Genomic DNA, 20,287 nt, shown 5'->3' on the forward strand with positions numbered 1-20,287 from the left:
TGGTCTCAGTCTTAAAACTCCAAACTTGTGAGTGGCAGGATAAAGATTAATAGTTCTTAGAGGAAAGGACAGAATGTCCCAAAGCTCCATTTGGCCTGTCTCCTGTGCTGGAGAGAGTACATTCCCAGGGTTACCTGTCCCCAACCTGTCAGGAGCTCCAAGCCAGTGGTTCCTGCCCACTCCCTGGCTCACATTCTGATCCTGAAGTCAGGCAGGTTTGGCCTATCTTCCCGCCCTCTCTTCTCGTTCATTTGCCCTGGTTGAAGCCAAGCTGAGCCATTTGCTCTTTTTCTACATGCACTTCCCCAGAGCCAGCTTGCACTTCCTAGGTCGTCTTCCTCTAGCATGCCCTCCTCACCATCACCCTGCTCCTGGAATCTATCCCAAGTCTTACCCACTCGTCCTGACTATTAATTTCCTTTTGCTGCTTATAACAAAGTATCACAAACTTTGTGACTTAAGTGATACAAATTTATGATCATATTGCTTTGTAGGTCCTAAGTCTAATACAAGTGAAACTGAACTGAAATCAAGTTGTCTGCAAAGCTTTAAAAAATTCTAGGAAGAATCAATTTCCTTGCCTTTATCAGCTCCTATCACCCTGATTCAATGGTCATAAAAATTCCTCTTTTAAGGACTCATCTGGTTATATTGGGCTCATCCGGATAGTCCAAGACACTCTCTCCATACCAAGAACCTTCATTTAATCACACCTGCAGAGTCCCTTTTTGCTACATAATATGACATATTCACAGGTACCAGGAATTAGCATGTGGACATTTTGGGGGGAGGCACTATTCTGCCCACCACACTGGCCCAATTTATGTAGCCCTTCACCCACTCAAGCCCACCACCCAGGGCTCCCTGGCCTTTGATCTAGGGTTCTCACCTGCCTCCGCAGTCTTCCCTAGCAAAGGTTTTTTCCACCTTGAACTATAATTGTTGGTTGTCATTGCAATTCAATTTTTAATAAACTTCAAGTTCCATGACAACATGGGTAGGATTTACATCCCTAGCACCTAGCTCAGTGTCTGGCACAATAGTGCTCAAAATAATACTTGCTCTTCTATGACACATCACTTTCTATATTAACTTGCTGCCCACATGGTTGCTCCTCGGGTGTGAACCATATTGATCCACCCTTTAAAAATTCCAAGGTATCAAAGGTGAAGGGAATCTTAGAATGCAAATAGCTTGTCTAACAGCTAAAAATGCTGAATCCCAGAGAAGTGGGGTGGTGTCTTTTCAGTGTAACATAGCTACTTACCGGCAGGGCCAGAACAGAAGCCTGGCCACCTCACACCAGGTCTGGTGCCCTGGACTCTTCTTTCCTTCATATTTGCCCCTCAGCAGCCTGTGACTCCCACCTCCACTCATGAAGCCTGTCCTTGCACACTTTGCCCCAATTTGCCAGGGCTAGAACTTGCATGGAGGAAAGGGGACTAGGCTGAGGGTGCTGCCCCTGCCACTGCCTCACATTTTCTACTCTCAGATGCAGCTGTCTGTCTGTCTATGTGTAAAGGGACGAGCTGGTGCTGCGAATGTCATGCCTAGCACACCCATATTTTTAGATTCCTAAAAACATTTCCAGTTTATGACTGCGGTCAAAGCCCCTTAATTTTTTTTTTTTTTTTTTAAATTGGGGATTGACTCCAGGGGCGCTTTACCACTGAGCTACATCTCTAGCACTTTTTAAAAAATTATTATTTTTTTATTTTGAGACAGGATCTCGTTAAATTGCTAAGGATGGCCTCAAACCTGCAATGGTCCTCCTGCCTCAGCCTTAGAAGACTGGGATGGATTACAGGCGCCTGGCCATCGCACCCGGCCTCTTAATCTGTTCATCATTACTGTTATTGCTAGTTTATAGCTATAGTTTACAACGTGCTTTCTCTTTAAAACAGCCATCTGAGTGGTATAACACAACAAGCGCTTAGGGGAAAGACTTCTACGGACCACGTAAAAGCAAGACCCTTTCCGGTTTCTAGTACGGAAGCCCGACGTTCCCTTTCCTGGCTAGTTTGAGAAATGCAAGTCTCTCCCAGGAGCTGGAGTCTCCAAACCGAGGCGAAGGTGGGTCTTGTTACCTTGGTGATAGCGAGGCTGGGCTGAGCGGCTGCTCCGGCAGCCAATAGAAACTGGGCAGGGGCGGGGGCACTAGGTCTGGAGCGGCTGCGGCGGGCTTGCAGGTTTGTGGATGCGGCGTTGGGGGAGGGGTGTGGGGATTTACTGGGGGCTCTGGGGGAGTCCCAACCCGGCCCCAAATTCCTGAGCGCCGAGGGCACTGGCTTTCGCCGCCGGATCCGGGCTCCCAGACTTTACACCTGGAGTTCTAATCGGGCCTGAGCTGCCGGGGCGGCGGAGGCGGAGATGGCGGAGGGCGGTGGGTCGCGACGCGGAGTCAGAGCCCGGCCTTGACGGAGCATCCGGGGCTCCCCAGGGCTGTATCCTCAGGAGGTCTGTTGCCTGACACACCAGGTGGCCAGTGGAGAGCCGGAGTGTTGGGTACAGAGGGAAAGCCGCGTTTGGCGACTGCGCATAAGAGGCCTGGGAATCCTGGAGCCCAGTCTCCAGCCCCATTCAGGTGTCCTGGCGAGATGGTTAGGGGCAGAACTGCTGGCTGTGGTGTGGCCACTTCCCGACTCCATCCTATCTTTTTTTTCAGGTGTCCGGTCTTGCTGGTTCGGCAAGCCTGATAAGCATGAAGCTTCTGTCTTTGGTGGTCTTGGTCGGGGGTTTGCTGGTGCCCCCAGCTCAAGCCAACAAGGTGAGGGAGGTGAACCCGCAGCATCTCGTGCACTACAACCCCGCCTACAGGGTTTCTCCAGAGGTGGCTGCTGCAGGAGCCCTGCCCCTCACTTCTGTGGATCATAGTTGGGGTGTCCCCTCAGGCCAAAGCTGCAGTTCTTCACTAAGGGTGAAAGGATGAGGGGAGAGGGGAGGACAGTGCACTGAGAAAGCTTCTGGATCAGAAGGATCCGTGCTGGAATTCCAGCAAGTTTGGGGAAATTATCCATACTTTTGTCCTGGGTAAAATACTAGTGGTTATATTTACTCAGGGAGAATCAAATCACATAAGGATATAAAAATGCTGAGTGTAAAGTCCTGTACAGATGGAAGTTTCTTTTATAAGGGGAACCCTCATAAATGATAGATTCCTGAGATAACTCCCATTCCTTAGGGGTAGAGGACTCCCAGCTGGGTTTGGTGTGAGGCTGTGGAATCTGAGATTCCAGTGATCACTTAGACTTTGAAGAAAGGTTTAGTCAGGTTTGCTTTTGTGCCCTCCAGGGAATTCCTAATTGGAGTGAAAATATATGTGGTGCTGTCTTTTACCTGTCCCAGAGGGAAGAACTTTCAGAGAGGTTGTTTGAGTATTCCCACGTGAACCCTTTTCTTTCCCCGATTCTTAACCTTGGAGGTTAGAGATGGGATTAGGGGAAGAGGCTGGCCACCCAGCCTATTGGACAGAAGTACATACATAGTGTGGGTTTCAGGGTACAGAACAGTCACTTGGTTTGCCGCCCCCTGAACACACACCCCAGTTAGGGAATGACAACCTCAGCTACTTTTTGGGTCTCATTTGCCGGCTGGACAATTTCTGTCTTGAGGATGCAGTGATATTGCATCCTTAATAGAGAAGCAGTCCTTGCTGAACTCAAGCATATGGATAGCTACATTGAAGAACAGGAAACTAAACTTTGGCAGGTTTGCTAGAATCTGAACCCAAGCAGGTGTCCTGCCTTCCGATACTTGTTTTCTCTTCCAGAGTTCTGAAGATATCCGGTGCAAATGCATCTGTCCACCTTATAGAAACATCAGTGGGCACATTTACAACCAGAATGTGTCTCAGAAGGACTGGTAAGGCACCTCCATGGACTGGCCCTTGGCTGCTACACCATTACTACACCTGTGGGTGTTTACTAGGGTTCGTGGACTTCCTGATGAATGAACTTGCTTCTGTTTCTATGGAGAGCCTTACAAAGGAATGTCTTTGTCTATAACCAATTGGAAACAGGACCCAAGTGTCTTGCATTTCATCTGAGGGGTTCCTGGCTAGAGGACTAGATTTTGTGGTTTTGCTTTATATTGGATCTTTGATATATGCAAAATGATAGGGAAGTTGGGAGAGAGATATTATGGCCACATATTGTGCAATGTTCAATGCTTTTGCAAAACTCTCTTACTTGTGTTACTCTGTGCTGGTCTCATAGCGATTTTCTAAAGTATGTAAGAAGGGTATTGTTCCCATTTTTATTATTGCATAGGCTGAGGTTCAAAGAAAGAATTTAAATTATACTTCTAGAATCTTGAATTTGCTTCTTGCTGCCTCAGGTTTTTGTTTTTTTGTTTTTTGGGTTTTTTTTTTTAAAGAAAGAGAAATAATTCTGGGCACAGCGGCGCACTCTTGAAATTCTAGCAGCTTGGGAGGCTGAGGCAGGAGGATTGCAAGTTTGAAGCCAGCTTAAGCAGTCTATCATGGCCCTAAACACCTTAGCAAGACCCTGTCTCAAAATACAAAATAAAACAAAGGACTGGGAATGTAGCTCAGTGGTAAAGCACCCCTGGGTTCAATCCCTAGTACCAAAAATAAACAAGTAAATAAATAGAGAAATAACCAAGAATTCATACAGGTAAAGGACACCAACTTGGTGAAAGTAATTTTCAGCTCACTGTTCTAGAAGGAATGGTATAAGGGACTAGAGTTAACCTGAAGAGGAGAGAACCAGGGGTACTCTGTGGCTGACCAAGACTGGGAGAAGGGCTGGCATGCTGTAAGAGGTGGGACATATGGGGACCAAGTAGGTACACCCTGGTTTCTTGGTATAGAATTGGGACTAGTGGATGAAAGCTTCAGGGAATAAACGTGAACATGATAAAGGAACGTTACTAATCTAGGTGGTTCAGGACTGGGAAACCCCATCCTTGGAGGGATCTGTGCAGACACAGGGTGAGGATATTGTGGGAGGGATAATATCAGATGGGGCCTGGGTCAGTGCTTCATCTGCTTGGTTGTTGTTAGGATCATCAAATAAGCTTTGAGAAAATACAGATTGCCAGCCTCCTCCACCCCAAGATTCTGACTCAGCAGTCACCTTTTCTTCAAGTTAGATGCTTATAATACAGCTGATACAGAGCAGTATTTGAAAATTTTGGAACTGGTTGAATTTCCAGGTCTGAGATGGTTGGACTGTAGTTTTCTAAGAAGCTGTCTAGGTGGATGCACAGGACTCTGGGTCTGGTCTTCCCGGTTTTCGGTTTAGCTTTGCCACTTGTTAATGATGTGACAAACTACCTAATCTCTACTGTACTTTGATTTCCTTATCTATAAAATGGTGGCAATATTTTGAATATGAAGAGTGTGTGTGTGTGTGTGTGTGTGTGTGTGTGTGTATACAAAACTTAGTACTAGAATGACACCTGGCACATAGTAAGTGCTATGTAAATGTTAGCTGATATTATGAATATATTATGCTTTATTAGAGGCCACATGGAGAGTCATCATCAAACTTATACCATAGCCCTGGAAAACTTGGGCTCCTCCCAAAGCACCAGCCTGTTTCCTCTGCTTCTGCTGTCCTGATGGATTTACAAGCCCTATGCATGAAGGCCTGGGAGGGACCCCAGTACCTCTTTATATGTTATGGTCATAGTTCAAATAGCATCAGTAAAGACACCAATGAACTCTCTTAGCCCTACACTAGATACCAAGGCTGCATCTCATGCCTTTTGTGCAGACAGACACTGGCAGATTTTAGTAGCATTATCTTTGTCCTGGGGCTATGGTGTTGCCTGAAAACTGAAGCTTGGAAGCCTACAGTATCCTCTGTGGACCTTTGGGCTATAGTAGTTAATCTCTTCATTCCTCTTAAAAGTCAGAATTAGGGAGCTTCTTGAAGAATAATCTTACATAAAGAACCTCAGGACAGTTCCATTAAGGGTGCTGGGAGGTAAGAGTATAGGATTCTAGGATTCAGCAACATTGGCCCTGTTTGGAAATCATCAAACTCTTGCTTGGAGCCTCTTAGGGATTGGCTGGGGTCTTGACATTGATCCTAGACCTCAGTGCTAGGGCTAGAATTGGGGATCACTTTGATTGGGTCTTCAGGTCTCTGCCACATTTTCTTTTTTTTTTAAACTTATTTTTTATTCTAAATTGTTATATATGACAGCAGGGCGCATTATAGTTTATATTACACATTTAGAGCACAATTTTTTATTATCTCTGGTTGTATATAAATGGTATAGTCACACCATCCGTGTCTTCATACATGTACTTAGGGTAATGATGTCCATCTCATTCCACCATCTTTTTTACCCCTATGCCCTCTCCCCCTACCCTCCCTTCCCTTTGCCCTATCTAGAGTTTGTCTAATCCCCACTAGAATTAGCCTCCTTATATCAGAGAAAACATTTGGCATTTGGTTTTGTGGGATTGTCTGCCACATTTTCATTCTGGTGCTGCCTTTATCTCCTGCAGAAAGAGTGCTTGCCCCCTCCTCTTGATTGTGCAGAGTAAAGCCAGAACCTTCAGAGCTCAGTCCTTTGATTTAATGGTCAAGCCAGGAGTACTCCTGTGTTGCTGGTATTCTGCCATCTAGTGTTGAGAGTCTAAAATCACATGCATATCAAAAAGCCCAAAGCCCATCAGTATTGCCCTGTTGGTGTGTCTGGCAAGATGAGTTACAGAGAGAGTCCCAGAGCAGGAAGGAACATAGTAGGCTGGCTAGTTCATTGCTTTTTGAACATGTTAAAATACAGCCTTCTCCAAACAAAATCTGTTATAGAGACATCAAATGTGTGAACCATAAAATCAAAATTGCTCTGGTTGAGAGGTCCGTCAACCACACCTACCCCCTCCTGCATAGTGTTTCCTATGCTACCCAAAAAGCCACAGTTTGAAAGTATAATGGAGTTTTAGTCTCCATTGTAAATGAGGAAACTGAGGCCTAAAGGGAATAAATAAATTGCCCACAATTATGGAATAAGTAGATGAGCAGAAAAATTAAATCCAGTCTGTCTTTTTCTTTTACCTTCTATCCTTAATATCCCTTGACCAGTCCATGAAATCTCTTATTACTAATCACAAAAAGCCAGCAGAGATCCTTAGGAGAGCAAGAAAAGATTTTGGTTTCACTGATTGCCAGGAAAGCCAGAGAAGACAGAAATATTTCAACTCCTGGTGGCACATATGTGTAATCCCAGCTACTCAGGAAGCTGAGGCAGGTGGATCACAGGTTCAAGCCAGCCTGAGCAATTCAGTAAGACCTTGTCTCAAAACAAAAAATGAAAGGCTGGGATGTAGCTCAGTAGTAGAGTGCCCTGGGATCAGTCCCTAGTACCGCAAAAGAAAAATTCTGTTTCTTATTACCATTCCTCTTATTCACTTACAGCCTGCTTTCTTGGGCAGTAGGATCCCAAATTGAAAGGCACAGGTTGGCCCTTCCTGCTGCCCTGGTGGGAAACCCACAGATCCTCCTGTAGCACCAGAGCAGCTTTCCAAACCCAGAATTCCACATAGTTGAGGAAAATAAAGGATCTTGTCCTTAAGTGGCTTGTAGAGGCTAGATGGTACAGAAAAGTCAGCATTGCCAGGAATGGAATGAGGAACAATTAAAACTGGCCTTGTCCATTAGCTCCTCCCAGAGACAGTGTGCAGGGCCTAGAGGGTGCCTTTTGATACAACTGGGAGACCAATTCCTATACCAGGGAATAGTGTCAGTGGTAGCTACTACCCAAGGATGGAACTGGGATCATCAGAGATTTAGATAACTTGTGCCACTTACATTCCTTTCAGAGGACACCCACTGTTATTTCAACACAGGATCTTCCCATTGCACACCCTTGGTGCCTCTGTCAGAAACCCAGCTAAGAGCCCAGAGGTCAGCTCTGCCCTTTTCAGGACTCTGCTTGACTGTTGCAGGACTTCTTCACAGCTGGAAGAGCCTTTTAAATGTCACCTGGTACAATCATAGCCTCTCACAGAGGAAAGGACAGTCCAGGGCAGACACTTAGTGGCAGAGTCAGAGTTGAGCCCCGGCCCAGGCACCCATTGCAGGCTGATGCCTGGCCCACTTCTGTGATCCTCTGCAGGTTTTGTTTGATTTTTCCCTAGTGATAGTGGTGTTTCTGTGGGGCCTTTTGCTTGTTCACCTTGGTCTATGAACCAAGCAAGTCAGAAACCTGCTGATCCAGGGAAGGCTGGAAACAAGAGGCTAGGTGCAGAGCCCAGCACAGGCACAGGCCCCACCCAGGCTGAGTCAGCTGCCAGGATGTTGGGGCCCAGGATCTGGACTGGGGTCCCCGCCTTTCCATCTTGATGAAGAGCTGCCACCTTGCTATCTTGAGCCCGCTTCCTCAGTTTGAGGCCTGTAATCTTAGCACCCCGACCCCTATTCATTGAGGATCACTGCTAGGTGACACTGGGTGGCACATGTATACATCTGGCAGTCACTTGATCACAACCCTGCTCTGGCCAGCACCATGGGCAGCACACAGGGTGTATGGAGATGAGGAAGATGTGACCCTTCTTCTAAGGGACTTCATGTCCACTGGGCAAGACAGTACAAGTGAAGACAGGGTGGTGTGCCAAGGTTCATGGTTGAGATGGGGAACTGACTGGGGATAGAATTCAGACCTTTTAGCTGAAGCAGAATGGAAGAGGAGATAGGCAGAGCTTTGTGTTCCTGGTGGGGGTGTGGGATGTGGCTGCACAGAGAAGAGTCCAGCAGGTCAGCTGGCTGGAGGGTGGGGAGTGGGTCTGGGAGTGGCATGGGCAGCTGGGCAGGTGAGGGGACCAGGACTGGTGGGACAGTTTTGTCAGCCCTTGCTATGGAGGCATTGACTGGTTGAAAGCTGACTTGACAGAGTTCCATTTTGGTACAGTCACTCAGCTGCCCTGTCAAGGTAGTATTGGGCAAGGCCAAACTAGAGGTAGGAGAGCAGTAGGGAGGCTGGACAGTTGTCCAAGGGCATGATGATGAGGGCCTCGGCTGGCACACAGCACTGGGAGAGAGTGGAAAAAGTTTTTTCCATTCTTTCTTTTTTTATTTTTTATTATTTTTTCTTTCTTTATTCCATGATTTTAGGAATTTTTAAGGAAGTAAAATTGCTGGCATTTTGTGAATTTATGGGTGGGGGCAAAAATGTTGTTGAAGGTGATTCAGGGGGCGTGATTTGGTCAGCAGGGTGAATGCTAGAGCTATCCCCTCTGCCACTGGAAACAGACCACAGAGCCAGCATGGAGGCCTGGGGATCTAGGGGCAAAGAGTACACAGGCTGAGTGTGGAGTGTATGGCCCTCTGGGACACTAAACAGGCACATCCTCTGATTGTTGGCAATATTGTCCAGCTTAGAGGATCCGGGGCCTGGTTAGAGATCCTAATCTAAGAAACATCAACTTCGGAGTAGAAACCTTGGACAAATGATGAAGCCACCAGGGACAGCATAGCATGGGAGGAGAGGGCAGCTGGGCAGAGCGTTGGGGAGCAATGATGGGTTTTGTTGCTGGTCTGAAGATACAGTTTGGATAACTGGCCCTGATGGTGGGGCCCATGAGGCTAGGGACTGGGAAGGGGCTTCTGCCAGCCTGGCCCTTTGTAAGCCCTCTGCCCTCCCTGGGAGCACCCTTCACCTATGCCCACCCTATCCCTTAGTTCCGCTGGCTGCCTGCCTCCTGCCCTGGGACTGTGGGGGCTTCCCACGGTCCCACCTCACCGCCCTGTCTGTGTTCCAGCAACTGCCTGCACGTGGTGGAGCCCATGCCCGTGCCCGGCCACGACGTGGAGGCCTACTGCCTGCTGTGTGAGTGCAAGTACGAGGAGCGCAGCACCACCACCATCAAGGTACCTCCGGGGCCTGGGGAGCCCTGCCCCTAACTGTTCTATGTGCATAGTTTTTGCTTTATTCTGGAACATTCCAAGTGGCGAGTGGGACTGGCTTCTGGGCCCTCATACAGACACAGGGTATCACTTCGCACATCTTTGGAGCTGGCTCTCCTCTCCAACGTCTTTCTAGTGGCTCCCACACAATGACAGATGAGAGTGTCCTGGGAGAGCAGCTGGAGTCTCCCCTTCCCCTTCCATTCTTTCCAGTTTTATTCTTCCTCTCGCTTCCATTTATTTAATTCATTTCTTAAAAAAAAATAATAATAATGACTGAGCCACATCCCCAGCCCTTTTTTAATTACGTTAATGAGGCTGATCCTCATTGTGAACTTGTGATCCTCCTGCCTCAGCCTCCTGAGCTGCTAGGATTACAGACGTGAGTCACCATGCCCAGCTTGTTCAGTACATCTTTTTTGGATGTCTGCTGTGTTCTGGGCCCCATACACCATGCTGGGAGTAAAGCTGCCTTCTCAGAGCTTAGGGTCTCATCAGACTTCCAAAGTGATGTCAGACTCCTCTAATAAAACCTTAGATCTGTGGCCAGTGCTGGGTGCCAGTACCAGAACCTGGGCTTTTTTGTTTTTTTCCTGAGCCCTGTTTTCAGTAATCATTTGGGTGAATTCAGGAAAAAAGTGGTAGACTTCACCTGTGCCACCATAGAGAATGAGGAAGGACACCACATTCCTCTGCCACCAGGTAGGACTTGACCACATCCCATCTCATAGAGGCCATGAAGTCACCTTTCCTTTTTGAAGCTTTCATGACAATTCTAGATAGCATCAGAAAATAACTCTCATGAGTTTAAAGACATTGCTGAGTCCTCCCTCAGCCTCCTACTTTTGAGGCATGTTGGAGTGGGAGTGGTCTTCAACCCCCTTTACTTGCTTCAGGGAGCCACAGCCTCTTCCTGTTTTATAAGGAGAAAGTAGCTGTCACCCTGTCCAGTCATCCAGGCCACACACCTTTTGTATTCCTCTCCTGGAGCTTCCCCTTTCTGTCTCTGAACTTGCTCCAGTGGGCCTCACTTACTGGGAACCAGATGCCTGAGACTTTTATTTCAGAGCCAGATGTTGCCTCTCCTATTTGGCAAGGAAGGGACCTCATGCTGCGAGGACACCACTGCCTAACCCTCTTCCTGAGGGTAGAAGTATCTTTATACCTCCAGAGTTCCCTGCTGTGGGGCTCCCTCAGCTTAGGACAGACCTGGTCAGTCTGTGGCAGGGGCTGTCCCTTGTCCTTCGTGGCCCTCCTGCCCTCTAGGCCCATGCCACTTCCCAGTCTTCCCAGTGCAACAGTGGAGGAGTTGCTGGCAGCCAAGCACAGATGGCCCGTGACTCCCCTGGCCCTGGGTGTTATTTCACAGCATAAGCCAGGTCTCTTCCTCAGGTCATCATTGTCATCTACCTGTCTGTGGTGGGGGCCCTTTTGCTGTACATGGCCTTCCTGATGCTGGTGGACCCTCTGATTCGAAAACCAGATGCTTACACAGAACAACTGCACAATGAAGAGGAGAATGAGGTAAATGAGGCTCTGGACTTGCCCACACAAGTCCCCAGGACAACCCAGAGAGCCTCCTCTGCACCTGGTGGGAATCAGGGTCTACCTGCTTCCCTCTGCTCCCCCATGCTCTTCTCCTGCCCATTTTCCTATACATCACCCAGACTCAAGCAAGGAACTGCCCTTTGCCCTCCCAGATGAAGCAGGAGATAGCCCCAACTTTTCCTGACATGTGGCACCAACCAGCCTCGGTGTACAAGCTGGGGGAGCCTTAGCTCTGTGTCGTATTCTTTCTAGGCACAGTGGAAATAAACCGACCAGGGCCTGTCACACGTAGATACACATGGTATCTTGCTAGCTCAGGCATTGGTGACAAGTCAGTGGTGGCCTTGGAGGCATCAGCTTTATCCTTTGGTTTGGTGATTTCACAAATGTCTGTTGAGTACTCAGTGCAAACCTCAGTCCTAGGAGCTCTAGAGTCGGTGGAGTTGGGGTGGCAGTGCCATTGACGCTGTGCACATGTGAGGAATTTGATCATCCCAAAATAAGGTGGGTACCTAGGCATAGTGGTAGGTGGAGCTGGCTAGGGAGTTTAGGTCAGATTAATAAAGGTCTCAGAGGTCAACTTTATATGACAAAGAAGATGGGGAAGCACTGATGCCAGGCAGCCTGCCAACCCTGTCTCCAGACTGTCTCTCAGGTTTGTCCTTAGGACCTTGCTGGTGGAACACACCTGTTGGTGCGGTGGGTGTTGTGGTGAGCTTGCTCCCATGTCCACAGGAACGCCTAGAGGGGAAGTGCCTCAGTCATGTCCTGGGAGATTTAGTTGAAGAAACTGGGAGATGTTTAACTTGGTGAAGAAAAAAACAAACTCAAGAAGGCACATGCCTTAGGTGTTTGTAGAGTAGAACTTGACCTTCCTCTGGGAACAGAAGACCCCAAAGATGGGAGTTGGGGAAGGAGATTTGACATGACAATGTAAGAAGGATTCTCCTTGCAGACAGTACTGTGAGCAGGCTCCCTTGTAAGGTGGTGAGGTGTGGGTCACCATGGGTTCCAGGCTAGGCCAAACTGCCCCCTGGGCAGCCCCAGTTCAGAGCTTTTCAAGTCTTGGATTAGAGGCAGGTTCCCCACCAAAAAGAGGATCTGGGGGCTCAAGTCTGTGCGTGAAGCTGCCAAGGTGATCTCATGAGGGTCAGCATGGGTGGGTCAGGCAGGGAGACAGGGAAGCCTGGCCACTCCTAGTGGCCCTGCTGCTTCTGGGTATGGGTCTATTCCCAATCTGCCCCCAGCCTCCTGCTGGCATGAATTTGGCTAAAGGTGGAGCAGAGGTGATGAGCCTGGCCCCGCTGGAGCTGGGGCCTGGGACGTGGTGGGGCTGGCAGTTGGGTGGTCTGTGTTGGAGAGGAAGGTTGCCTGCCCACCCAGTTATTAATGTAGAGTAATAGCAGCTCTGAGGGGGGAGGAGCATCACTAATAAACACTGGGCGATTAGGGGTAATGTGGTAATTGCAGCCCTGGCCAGGGAGTAATTGAGAGATGCAGCCGATGATTACACAGCCCAGGCTACGATTTCCCTGGAATGTGTGGCTCTCGGGCACGGCCTTTTTGTGTCTCCTGCCATCTTAGATATGGAGCCAGGGGAAGGGCAGCTTGCCGTCTGCGGGTCTGAGCCCAGGTCTTTCCTACAAGAGACCTGGTGTTCCCCATGTTCCCCACTTGGAATCTGTCTATGGGAGGACCTTGGGGAGGAAGAAGGGGTTAGATTTGGTCAGTCCAGTTCCCAGAGGTGGGACCTGAATCAGAGGGTGGACATCGCCTGGGCACAGTTTTGGCTGGGTAGGAAGGAGGGCTCTCTAAGGTCACCATCCAGCCATATATAAGGGGTGCCCCTGAGCGCACCGGGCTGTCACAGGCAGCACTCAAGTCAGGGCTGGTGAGCCTGTGCCCCACCTGTAGAGGTGACTCCTGCCCTCAGGATAACACCCTTGCCTCTCACCCCAAGGTCGGAAGATCATCAAAATTGTCTTCAGTTTCTGTCTGACCCGAGGCAGAGCCAGCTCTGGCCAGTCCAGCACTAATGTAAGGTCCAGGAAGGATGGATGTCATCAGGGGTCCTCTAACCCCATTATCTGGCATCGCCTTCTATCCCTTGCCTCCTGATTCTGTGTGGTGTCCTAGTTGTAGGTCCTGTGCTCAGCAGTTCCGATCCTCTCCTGCTGCGTTCAGACCCTGCAGGGGTCTGATTGACACACACCCATGTCAGCCCTCAGGGACTCAGTCCCAGAGCAACCCAATCCAGGCAATTAGGGAACATGGAGGCCACCAGTAAGATCTGGCTTGTTGACATGATGGTCAGGTGAAGAAACTGGCTGTTCTCGGAGGGTCCCCTTTCCTAGGTCTTTCTCTTCATGTTAGTCATGGAAGGAAGGTTCATGGCAGAAGGGGACTTTCAGGGCCAGCTCAGGTGGGTGGGAGGCATGCTAAGCTGCTGCAGGGCGGATGGAAGGGCATTGGCTAGAGAGGCCCAGGGACCAACCTCATCCCTACAGATACCCAACAACTTAGTCCTGGACAGTGAGGGATTGTCTGCTGCCCCCAGCCCCAGCACCCGTTAGGAAAGGGATGTGTGGGGTTGGGAAGCAGGGAGGGAAGTCCCAAGGACACCCCAGCTGGGCAACAGCAAAGCCAGGGCTGTGGCCATGTCTCTGGGCTGGAGAGTATTACCCAAGAAGGTGACAAAAAAGGCCAGGCTTCCCTGGGCCACATCCCAAGAGAAGAAAAGTGGGAACCTGGCTTCTTGAAGTTCCTTTAGAGGTTGTGTAGGTCTAGACAACTGGGTGACTTTAGAAGGAAGGCTTTTAGGCTCCAGCGGCTTCCAGCCCCTCTCTCAGGAGCCTGGGACCCAGAGCTGAAGACCAGAGTATTTCTCAGGATTGGGGCCCCTCAACTCCATCCCCCCAATTCCTGTGACTAGGAGCTTTCATCAGGGGGCTAGAGGACTGGAAGAGGAAGGGGAGCCTTCCCCCACAGCTCAGCCCAAGGCTGTGGCGGGAGATGAAAGCTTGTCATGTTCCCTTTGAATGGCTGGCAGAGCCTCAGTGGGCCTGAGTGCTGGGCACTGCCTCCCCTGGGATTCCAGAAGCATTAGGCCTAATCCCTGGGCTCAGACGCCCTTTGAAAGGAGGAAGCCAGCATGTTTGCTGGGATAGAAACGGCAACAGAGCTGTTTTAGATGTATAGGTCTGGCCCTCTTTGAAGAGAAAAACGAGGGTTTGTCTGCAGCTCTGACTCCGCCACTCCCAGCATGGGCCGCTGAGCTCTCACAGGGTCCTCAAAGGTCTTGGCCTAGCTGGGCAGTGGGTATAGTTCTGGCCCCTGTGGGAGAGGGGTGTGCAGGGGAGTTGGAAGGACTATGAGAACCAAGGGAACTGGGAACACGTAGGGCCTGGGAGAAGAGAAGGCTGGGGCCACTCTTGGAGTGAATCATGGAGAAGACGCGCATCAGTGAGGGCCATTGATAAGGTCTCTCCCCCTGGAGAGAATAAAAAGGTGTGCCATTCAACAGACATTCCTAGAACATTTGGGGGGGGGGGGGTGGAGCAGCACACACAGCACAGTAAGTAGTTCAGGGCAGGGCTGTGACATCCTAGGCCTGGCTTGGAGTTCCAGCTGTCCACTCACTGTCCTTGGCGCTGACCTCATGGTTTAGTTTTCCAGCCATGGAGTGGAGGTAATAGATCGTTCTCCCCTCAACATGACTGTTGTGGGATGTGCAGGGAAGCTTTACAATTGCTTTTTCATCCTTAACAATGAGGTATTTCATTCGAGTCTTAACGTGTAAGTAGCCTCCTGGTTGTTGGAGGGGGAGGCCAAGGGGCAGCACAGGGGTGAGGTCAGAAGTGAGGTGGCCACTGAGGGTGGAAAAAGGGTGCAGGCCAGTGTGACTGATGAACAGGGCCACATGTAGATGGTGAGGTGGGAATGGGCTCAGCCAGCTCAGGGGTCTGGGTTGTGTGGTTAGGAGAGATTTACCTGGGAGTAGCTGGTTTCCAGCCCAGTGTCGAGCAGGGGAGTGGCATGATTTGTTTGGTTGGCTGGTAGGGTAGGTTTGGGTTAAATTTGTAAAGTGCAGGGAGACTCTAATCATATTTGCAGAGGGCTTGACTGAGGGTCCTTTCTCACTATCTGGCTGGGTAGGTTGGGAATGGGAAGGGGAGGCAGCAAAGGGGGCGGATCCTGTCTCTCCCTTCATCTGCTTATCACCAGGGAAACAGGCCCGACTGAGAGCCAGAGCTTCTGGCGGGCTGCAGAGGGTGCACCTGTGACAGTGTTTTCAGGTCAGGCTTACCCGCACAGGTACCAGGGTCCTCCTGCTTGGAGACGAAGACCTGCTTCAATTCCCAGTCCCTGGTTCCTACACAGGCGCCTTGTTCTTGCTGTAACCCTTGATGGGGGCAGGGTGGTGGGGGACCAGCCCTCCTCTTTGGGTATCCATGGTGGTCCCTTCTTATGAAAAATCAGCCAAAGAAGGACACAGTTGAGCCTTAGGATAAGAGATATGCAGACATGGGTACAAGTCCTAACTTGGTCCTGAACAGCATTATGATCTTGGGTAGCAAGAGTATTCCTCCTTCAGAGCCTCGTTTCCTCATCCTTAGGATGGGAATGATATTACCCATCTGCCGGTGCTTAAGCCTGGGAGTAATCATATATAGTGCCTGGTACATAGTGGCCTAGCCTCAGTCACACTAGTCCCTTGAAGACCTTAGCTGCTCCCACTTGATTGGCAGGAGCTCCACCTACCCACTCTTCTAACTTCCCTCTGTCCCCCTGAGTTCCCCAGAGACTCAGCCTCCGAGGGACAAGGGTAGAGACTGGTGGCCTTTCCCTGCCTCCACCCATTACTGTGTAGAGGAGGCAGCGATGGCGGCCCTGCTCTGGGCCGTCTTGAGAACAGATGTGGAGTCTCTAATACCTTTTAATCAGATTATTAGCACTGGGAACACGGAGCCTCTCAGCAGCAGCTTCCTCCACTTAGGAGCTGTTTGCTAAGACTTTACATGAAGGGCTGACAAATGACGCTGTGGTAATGCGGTGAGTTGCAGCCTGTTCCTTTAATGCTCTGCTCTTGGCTCTCCCTGGCTTCTGTTCCTCCAGACACTCTTGAGCAGAGCCTCGGAAGGAGGGCAGGCATGACTGACACTTTTCCAACCCTTCTTGGCCGGCCCCCAAGGACCCCAGCCCAGGCCTCCCCAGCTCACATCCAGGCACCCTGATAAGGCCCTGACATGAGTCACTGGTCTCAGAATGGATGAGACTGGGAATCAGGCAGAAGAGAAGCCCCTGTGGGCCCCTGAGCCAGATTGGCCAAATCCTGGTGAGCCAGTAGCTTCCTAGTCTGGGGTCTTCAGGGCCCACTTCATCTCAGCAGCCATGCAGAATTGAAACTGGGTGGGGCTGTCCACAGCGTAGCCTGCTCAGGGGTGCGGCTGAGCTGGGAAGAGCAGAGTTGGGAGATGGTATGGCAGCCACCATTGTTATCCGTAGGCGGCCACTTTCTAGCCCTTTGCATACCTAAGTGGATCCTGGATCTGGGGTCTGACTGACCACTGCTGCCCTTGGTGAATGCTTGCCGCAGACAGGCACTGCCAACAGCTCCACATTTATTGTCTCACTAAGAAGCTGAGTCTCTGCCTGTGGGCAGGCGGGTGGTTCAGAGTAAGGTCACTTGCCCAACAGTCGTGTATCTGGTAGGGTCAGAGCCAAGAGTCAAAGCCAGATTTGTTTGATTCCAAAGCCTTCCTGACCATTGGGATAAACTGCCAAGGCAGAAGGAAACCGGACATTTCTGAACTACTACTCTGGGACTGTAGTTTACCGAGTGCTTGCCATACGTACTGACCTTTGCTGTACCTGGCCACTAATCATAAACCAGAGTTTTTCAGACCATGGGTCACTATCCATTAGATTACCAAATGAATCTTGGGAGTTATGACCAGAATTTTTAAAAAATGAAATGAAATAGAGCAGAGAATATGAGGACATCATAGTCAGTACCGTTTGGGGAAGTGTTTTTCCTCCGTGTGCGTGGGTCTACTAGATCATCAGGTAAAGAGCATTCTGAGTGACAGCACAGGAGGAAGGAATCTCAAAGACTAGGTTTATTATGCTGAAGCTTAGAGAAATGAAGTGACTTGCCCAGGGACCTCACTGCCAAGTGGCCGAGGCCACACCTCCTCCTCTACCTGCCGAGAATGGACCTGTGCTTCCACCTGGGAGATGGGCCCAGGAGAGTTTGAGGCTGGTCCCAGCACAGAATCCAGGCATCCTGATTCCAAGCTCCAGCACCTGCCCATCAGGCATTTCCTGAGCCTCACCAGCCTTCTGAGAATCTTTATCAGAGTCAGGGGTACCCAGAAGGCAGTGTCCAACTCTAAGTTGCCCTAGAAATGAGTGTGCATGAGACAGCTTTCTCGGATCCCAGTGATCAGGATGGTGAACTCCCAGCCCCTTCTCTAGACAGCCACCTCTCTGCACCGCTAGCCCATCTCTGCTGCCCCTCCCCTCACCTCACCCCTCACAACCCCTCCCTTCTCCCCAGCCTGGCAGCTGTGTGGTGACAGAAGCTGTGCCAGCTCAGGGCATTAGAAGCAAAGTTGCATTTACTGGGCGGCTCTGGGCTTAGAGGGGTGCGCTAATCCCTTAAGAGATGTATGGCAGGAGATGAGAGGCAGGGAGAGCTAGGGAGGAAATCCCCATGGGCTCTGGGCCTGGCCCTGGGCTCTAATTCCCCGCAAAGATCAGGTTCGGGTCCTGCAGGAAATGCATGGGCTCTGGAGCTTCAGAGATAGAGAAGCGGTAATTAGGGGAGGGCTTTTGATGACAGAAACAGGTCTAAGAGCACAGGGGCAGGGGGAGCACCAGGAGCTGTCAGGGAAGGTGCCATTAGGGGGAATGTCTGTGGCCATTAGGAGGGAGCAGGTCACAGCAGGCCCTGGATAGAAATACTAGATGTAAGCCCCAAATTTTCATCTCTGCCAGACTCTCTGAGTGACGTCACATCCCCTTTTTCTTAGGGAAGGTAAGTTTGATGTGCTGTGTCCCTTTCCCAGATGCTGCAGTCTTTGCTCTGCAGTTTTCTCAGGAGGCCCCTCCCCCCATCTGCCATTCCCTGGGCAACAGGGCAGGGCAGGGGGTTCTGCAGTGACCAGGTTACATGGTCACTGGGGTCTCGAGGCCAACATTTAGTATTCCTCTTGCGAGTTGGGCCTGTGGGGTTCCGGCTGGGAGCCTGACTTGAACTAGCTTGTGTTGAAGTTGCAGAACACGCTCCTTCTGGCTCAGAAGAAGCAGGGTTCCCCATCTTGCAGATCTACAGACACTAAGGCCTCCAGCAGGCCAGACATGCTGCATGAGGTTCTGCAGGTGACAAAGCAAGGTCCTCAGGAACCCATAGCCCCTGGGAGTGCAGGCTTTAGGATTGCTCATGGTACGTTCAGTCCGTGGCAGGCTTTCGAGGGCCCAGACCCTCTGGTTAATCATCTTTTTGTTCCCACTACAGGATGCTCGGTCCCTGGCAGCGGCTGCTGCATCCCTCAGTGGCCCCCGAGCAAACACCGTCCTGGAGCGTGTGGAGGGTGCTCAGCAGCGGTGGAAGCTGCAGGTGCAGGAGCAGCGGAAGACAGTTTTCGATCGGCACAAGATGCTCAGCTAGAGGGGCAGCACGGTCAAGTCAAGGACCCAGGCCGTGGCTGCCAACTTCCAGAGCTGGAAGGAGCCGGGGGCCGCTTCCTCTTTTGCCTCAGCCAGTCTTCCCTGGGTCTTCCCTGTAAAAGCTCATGGCATTTTCCCCTGTCTCCCTGTTTGGAAATGTTATACCTGACCGTGTTAATTAGGGACTGTGATGGGGTCTCTGATCTCTTGTCTCCTCGGATCTTTGGGCTAGAGGGGCAGGGGGAAGGAAGTCCAGAAAGGAATGGAGAATATCCAAGGTGGCCTCAGGGTTGGGTGGCATCTGTCCCTCTTGGCTCCACCTTTGCTACCCCTTCCAGCTCCACATCATGGAGATGTCATTGCCCTTTGCAAGATGAAGCTGTGTCATCAAGAACTCAAGTGTTTGGGAGGGAGCAGGACCCAGCATTCTGCAGGTGCTCCTGTCTGCTGCGGCTCTTCCTCCCACCTCCCTTCCAGCCCCGGTACCTCTGCCCTGGCTTAGTTGGCCCCAGCCCTCAGGATCGGCACTGGTGGGCGAGCCCGTGCCACTGAGCTCACAGAGGTCTTCAGGGCATTCTGGAAGCTTGGCTCCTTCTCCCTGGCCTCCTTGTCCCCAATGCATGGCGGCCCGTGCCTCCTGCCTCCTCTGCCGCCTGGCTCCCCGCTCCGCCTCAGGAGCCCGGGCAGGCTCTCAGCCCTCCCCTGTGTCTGCAGTTGCTGAGCCAGAAGTTGGTTGGACCACGTGACAGGCCAGACAGTGGACTTTAATACCAAAACTCCTATCCTTGGATTGCCAGTTGTCCCTGAATTTCATTGTCCCAGTGCATGGAGAGAAACTTTGTTCCTCTGTTGTCTGTACATCAAGGAAGCCATCATTAAATTGTTTTATTTCTCTTGTTTTCTGGATTTGAAGAGATTTGGGAACGTAAGTGTTTCACCTGTAAGGATGGGATCCCAGAGAGGGGGACAGAAAACTTTGTCCTTGGTAGGTCCAATCCAAAAGGCAGAGCCCTGCAAGGCCCAGTAACTGTGGCTGAGCCATGTAGGACTCAGGCAGAGCCCAGGACTCATTGGAAAGCCCTTTCACCTCCTAAGGGAAAAGACTGGTAGGCTGGAGTGCTGCCACCCTTGGGCTCCTTCACTGCTGAGGAATCTTTGGATTGAGATTGGTACTAGGGATTGAACCT

General features: G+C 50.6%; 1 protein-coding gene across 4 annotated transcripts; it reads left to right on the plus strand.

Moving 5' to 3' along the window:
• The first annotated feature begins 2,048 nt into the window (after positions 1–2,048).
• TMEM9 (transmembrane protein 9) lies at positions 2,049–19,999 on the plus strand. 4 transcript variants are annotated; one of them, XM_081300240.1, is made up of 6 exons: positions 2,049–2,073; positions 2,666–2,767; positions 3,770–3,861; positions 9,737–9,845; positions 11,274–11,405; positions 18,949–19,999. In XM_081300240.1, exons 2-6 carry the CDS (start codon positions 2,702–2,704, stop codon positions 19,099–19,101), a joined length of 552 nt encoding a protein of 183 aa, XP_081156366.1. In that variant the 5' UTR covers positions 2,049–2,073; positions 2,666–2,701; the 3' UTR covers positions 19,102–19,999. The 4 variants fall into 4 exon arrangements, with proteins under 4 accessions (XP_081156366.1, XP_081156367.1, XP_081156368.1 ...); XM_081300241.1 differs by lacking the exon at positions 2,049–2,073 and adding an exon at positions 2,126–2,189; XM_081300242.1 differs by lacking the exon at positions 2,049–2,073 and adding an exon at positions 2,211–2,457.
• Positions 20,000–20,287: the final 288 nt, after the last annotated feature.

Source organism: Spermophilus citellus (genome assembly GCF_964194105.1).
Source record: "Spermophilus citellus genome assembly, chromosome: 6".
Classification (NCBI taxonomy): Eukaryota; Metazoa; Chordata; class Mammalia; order Rodentia; family Sciuridae; genus Spermophilus; species Spermophilus citellus.

Coding starts and splice junctions, on each gene's coding strand:
- TMEM9 (XM_081300240.1), top strand. CDS start 2,702: ATGAAGCTTCTGTCTTTGGTGGTCTTGGTCGGGGGTTTGCTGGTGCCC. Junction 9,846..11,273: donor GCAGCACCACCACCATCAAG/GTACCTCCGGGG, acceptor TCTCTTCCTCAG/GTCATCATTGTCATCTACCT. Junction 11,406..18,948: donor ACAATGAAGAGGAGAATGAG/GTAAATGAGGCT, acceptor TTCCCACTACAG/GATGCTCGGTCCCTGGCAGC.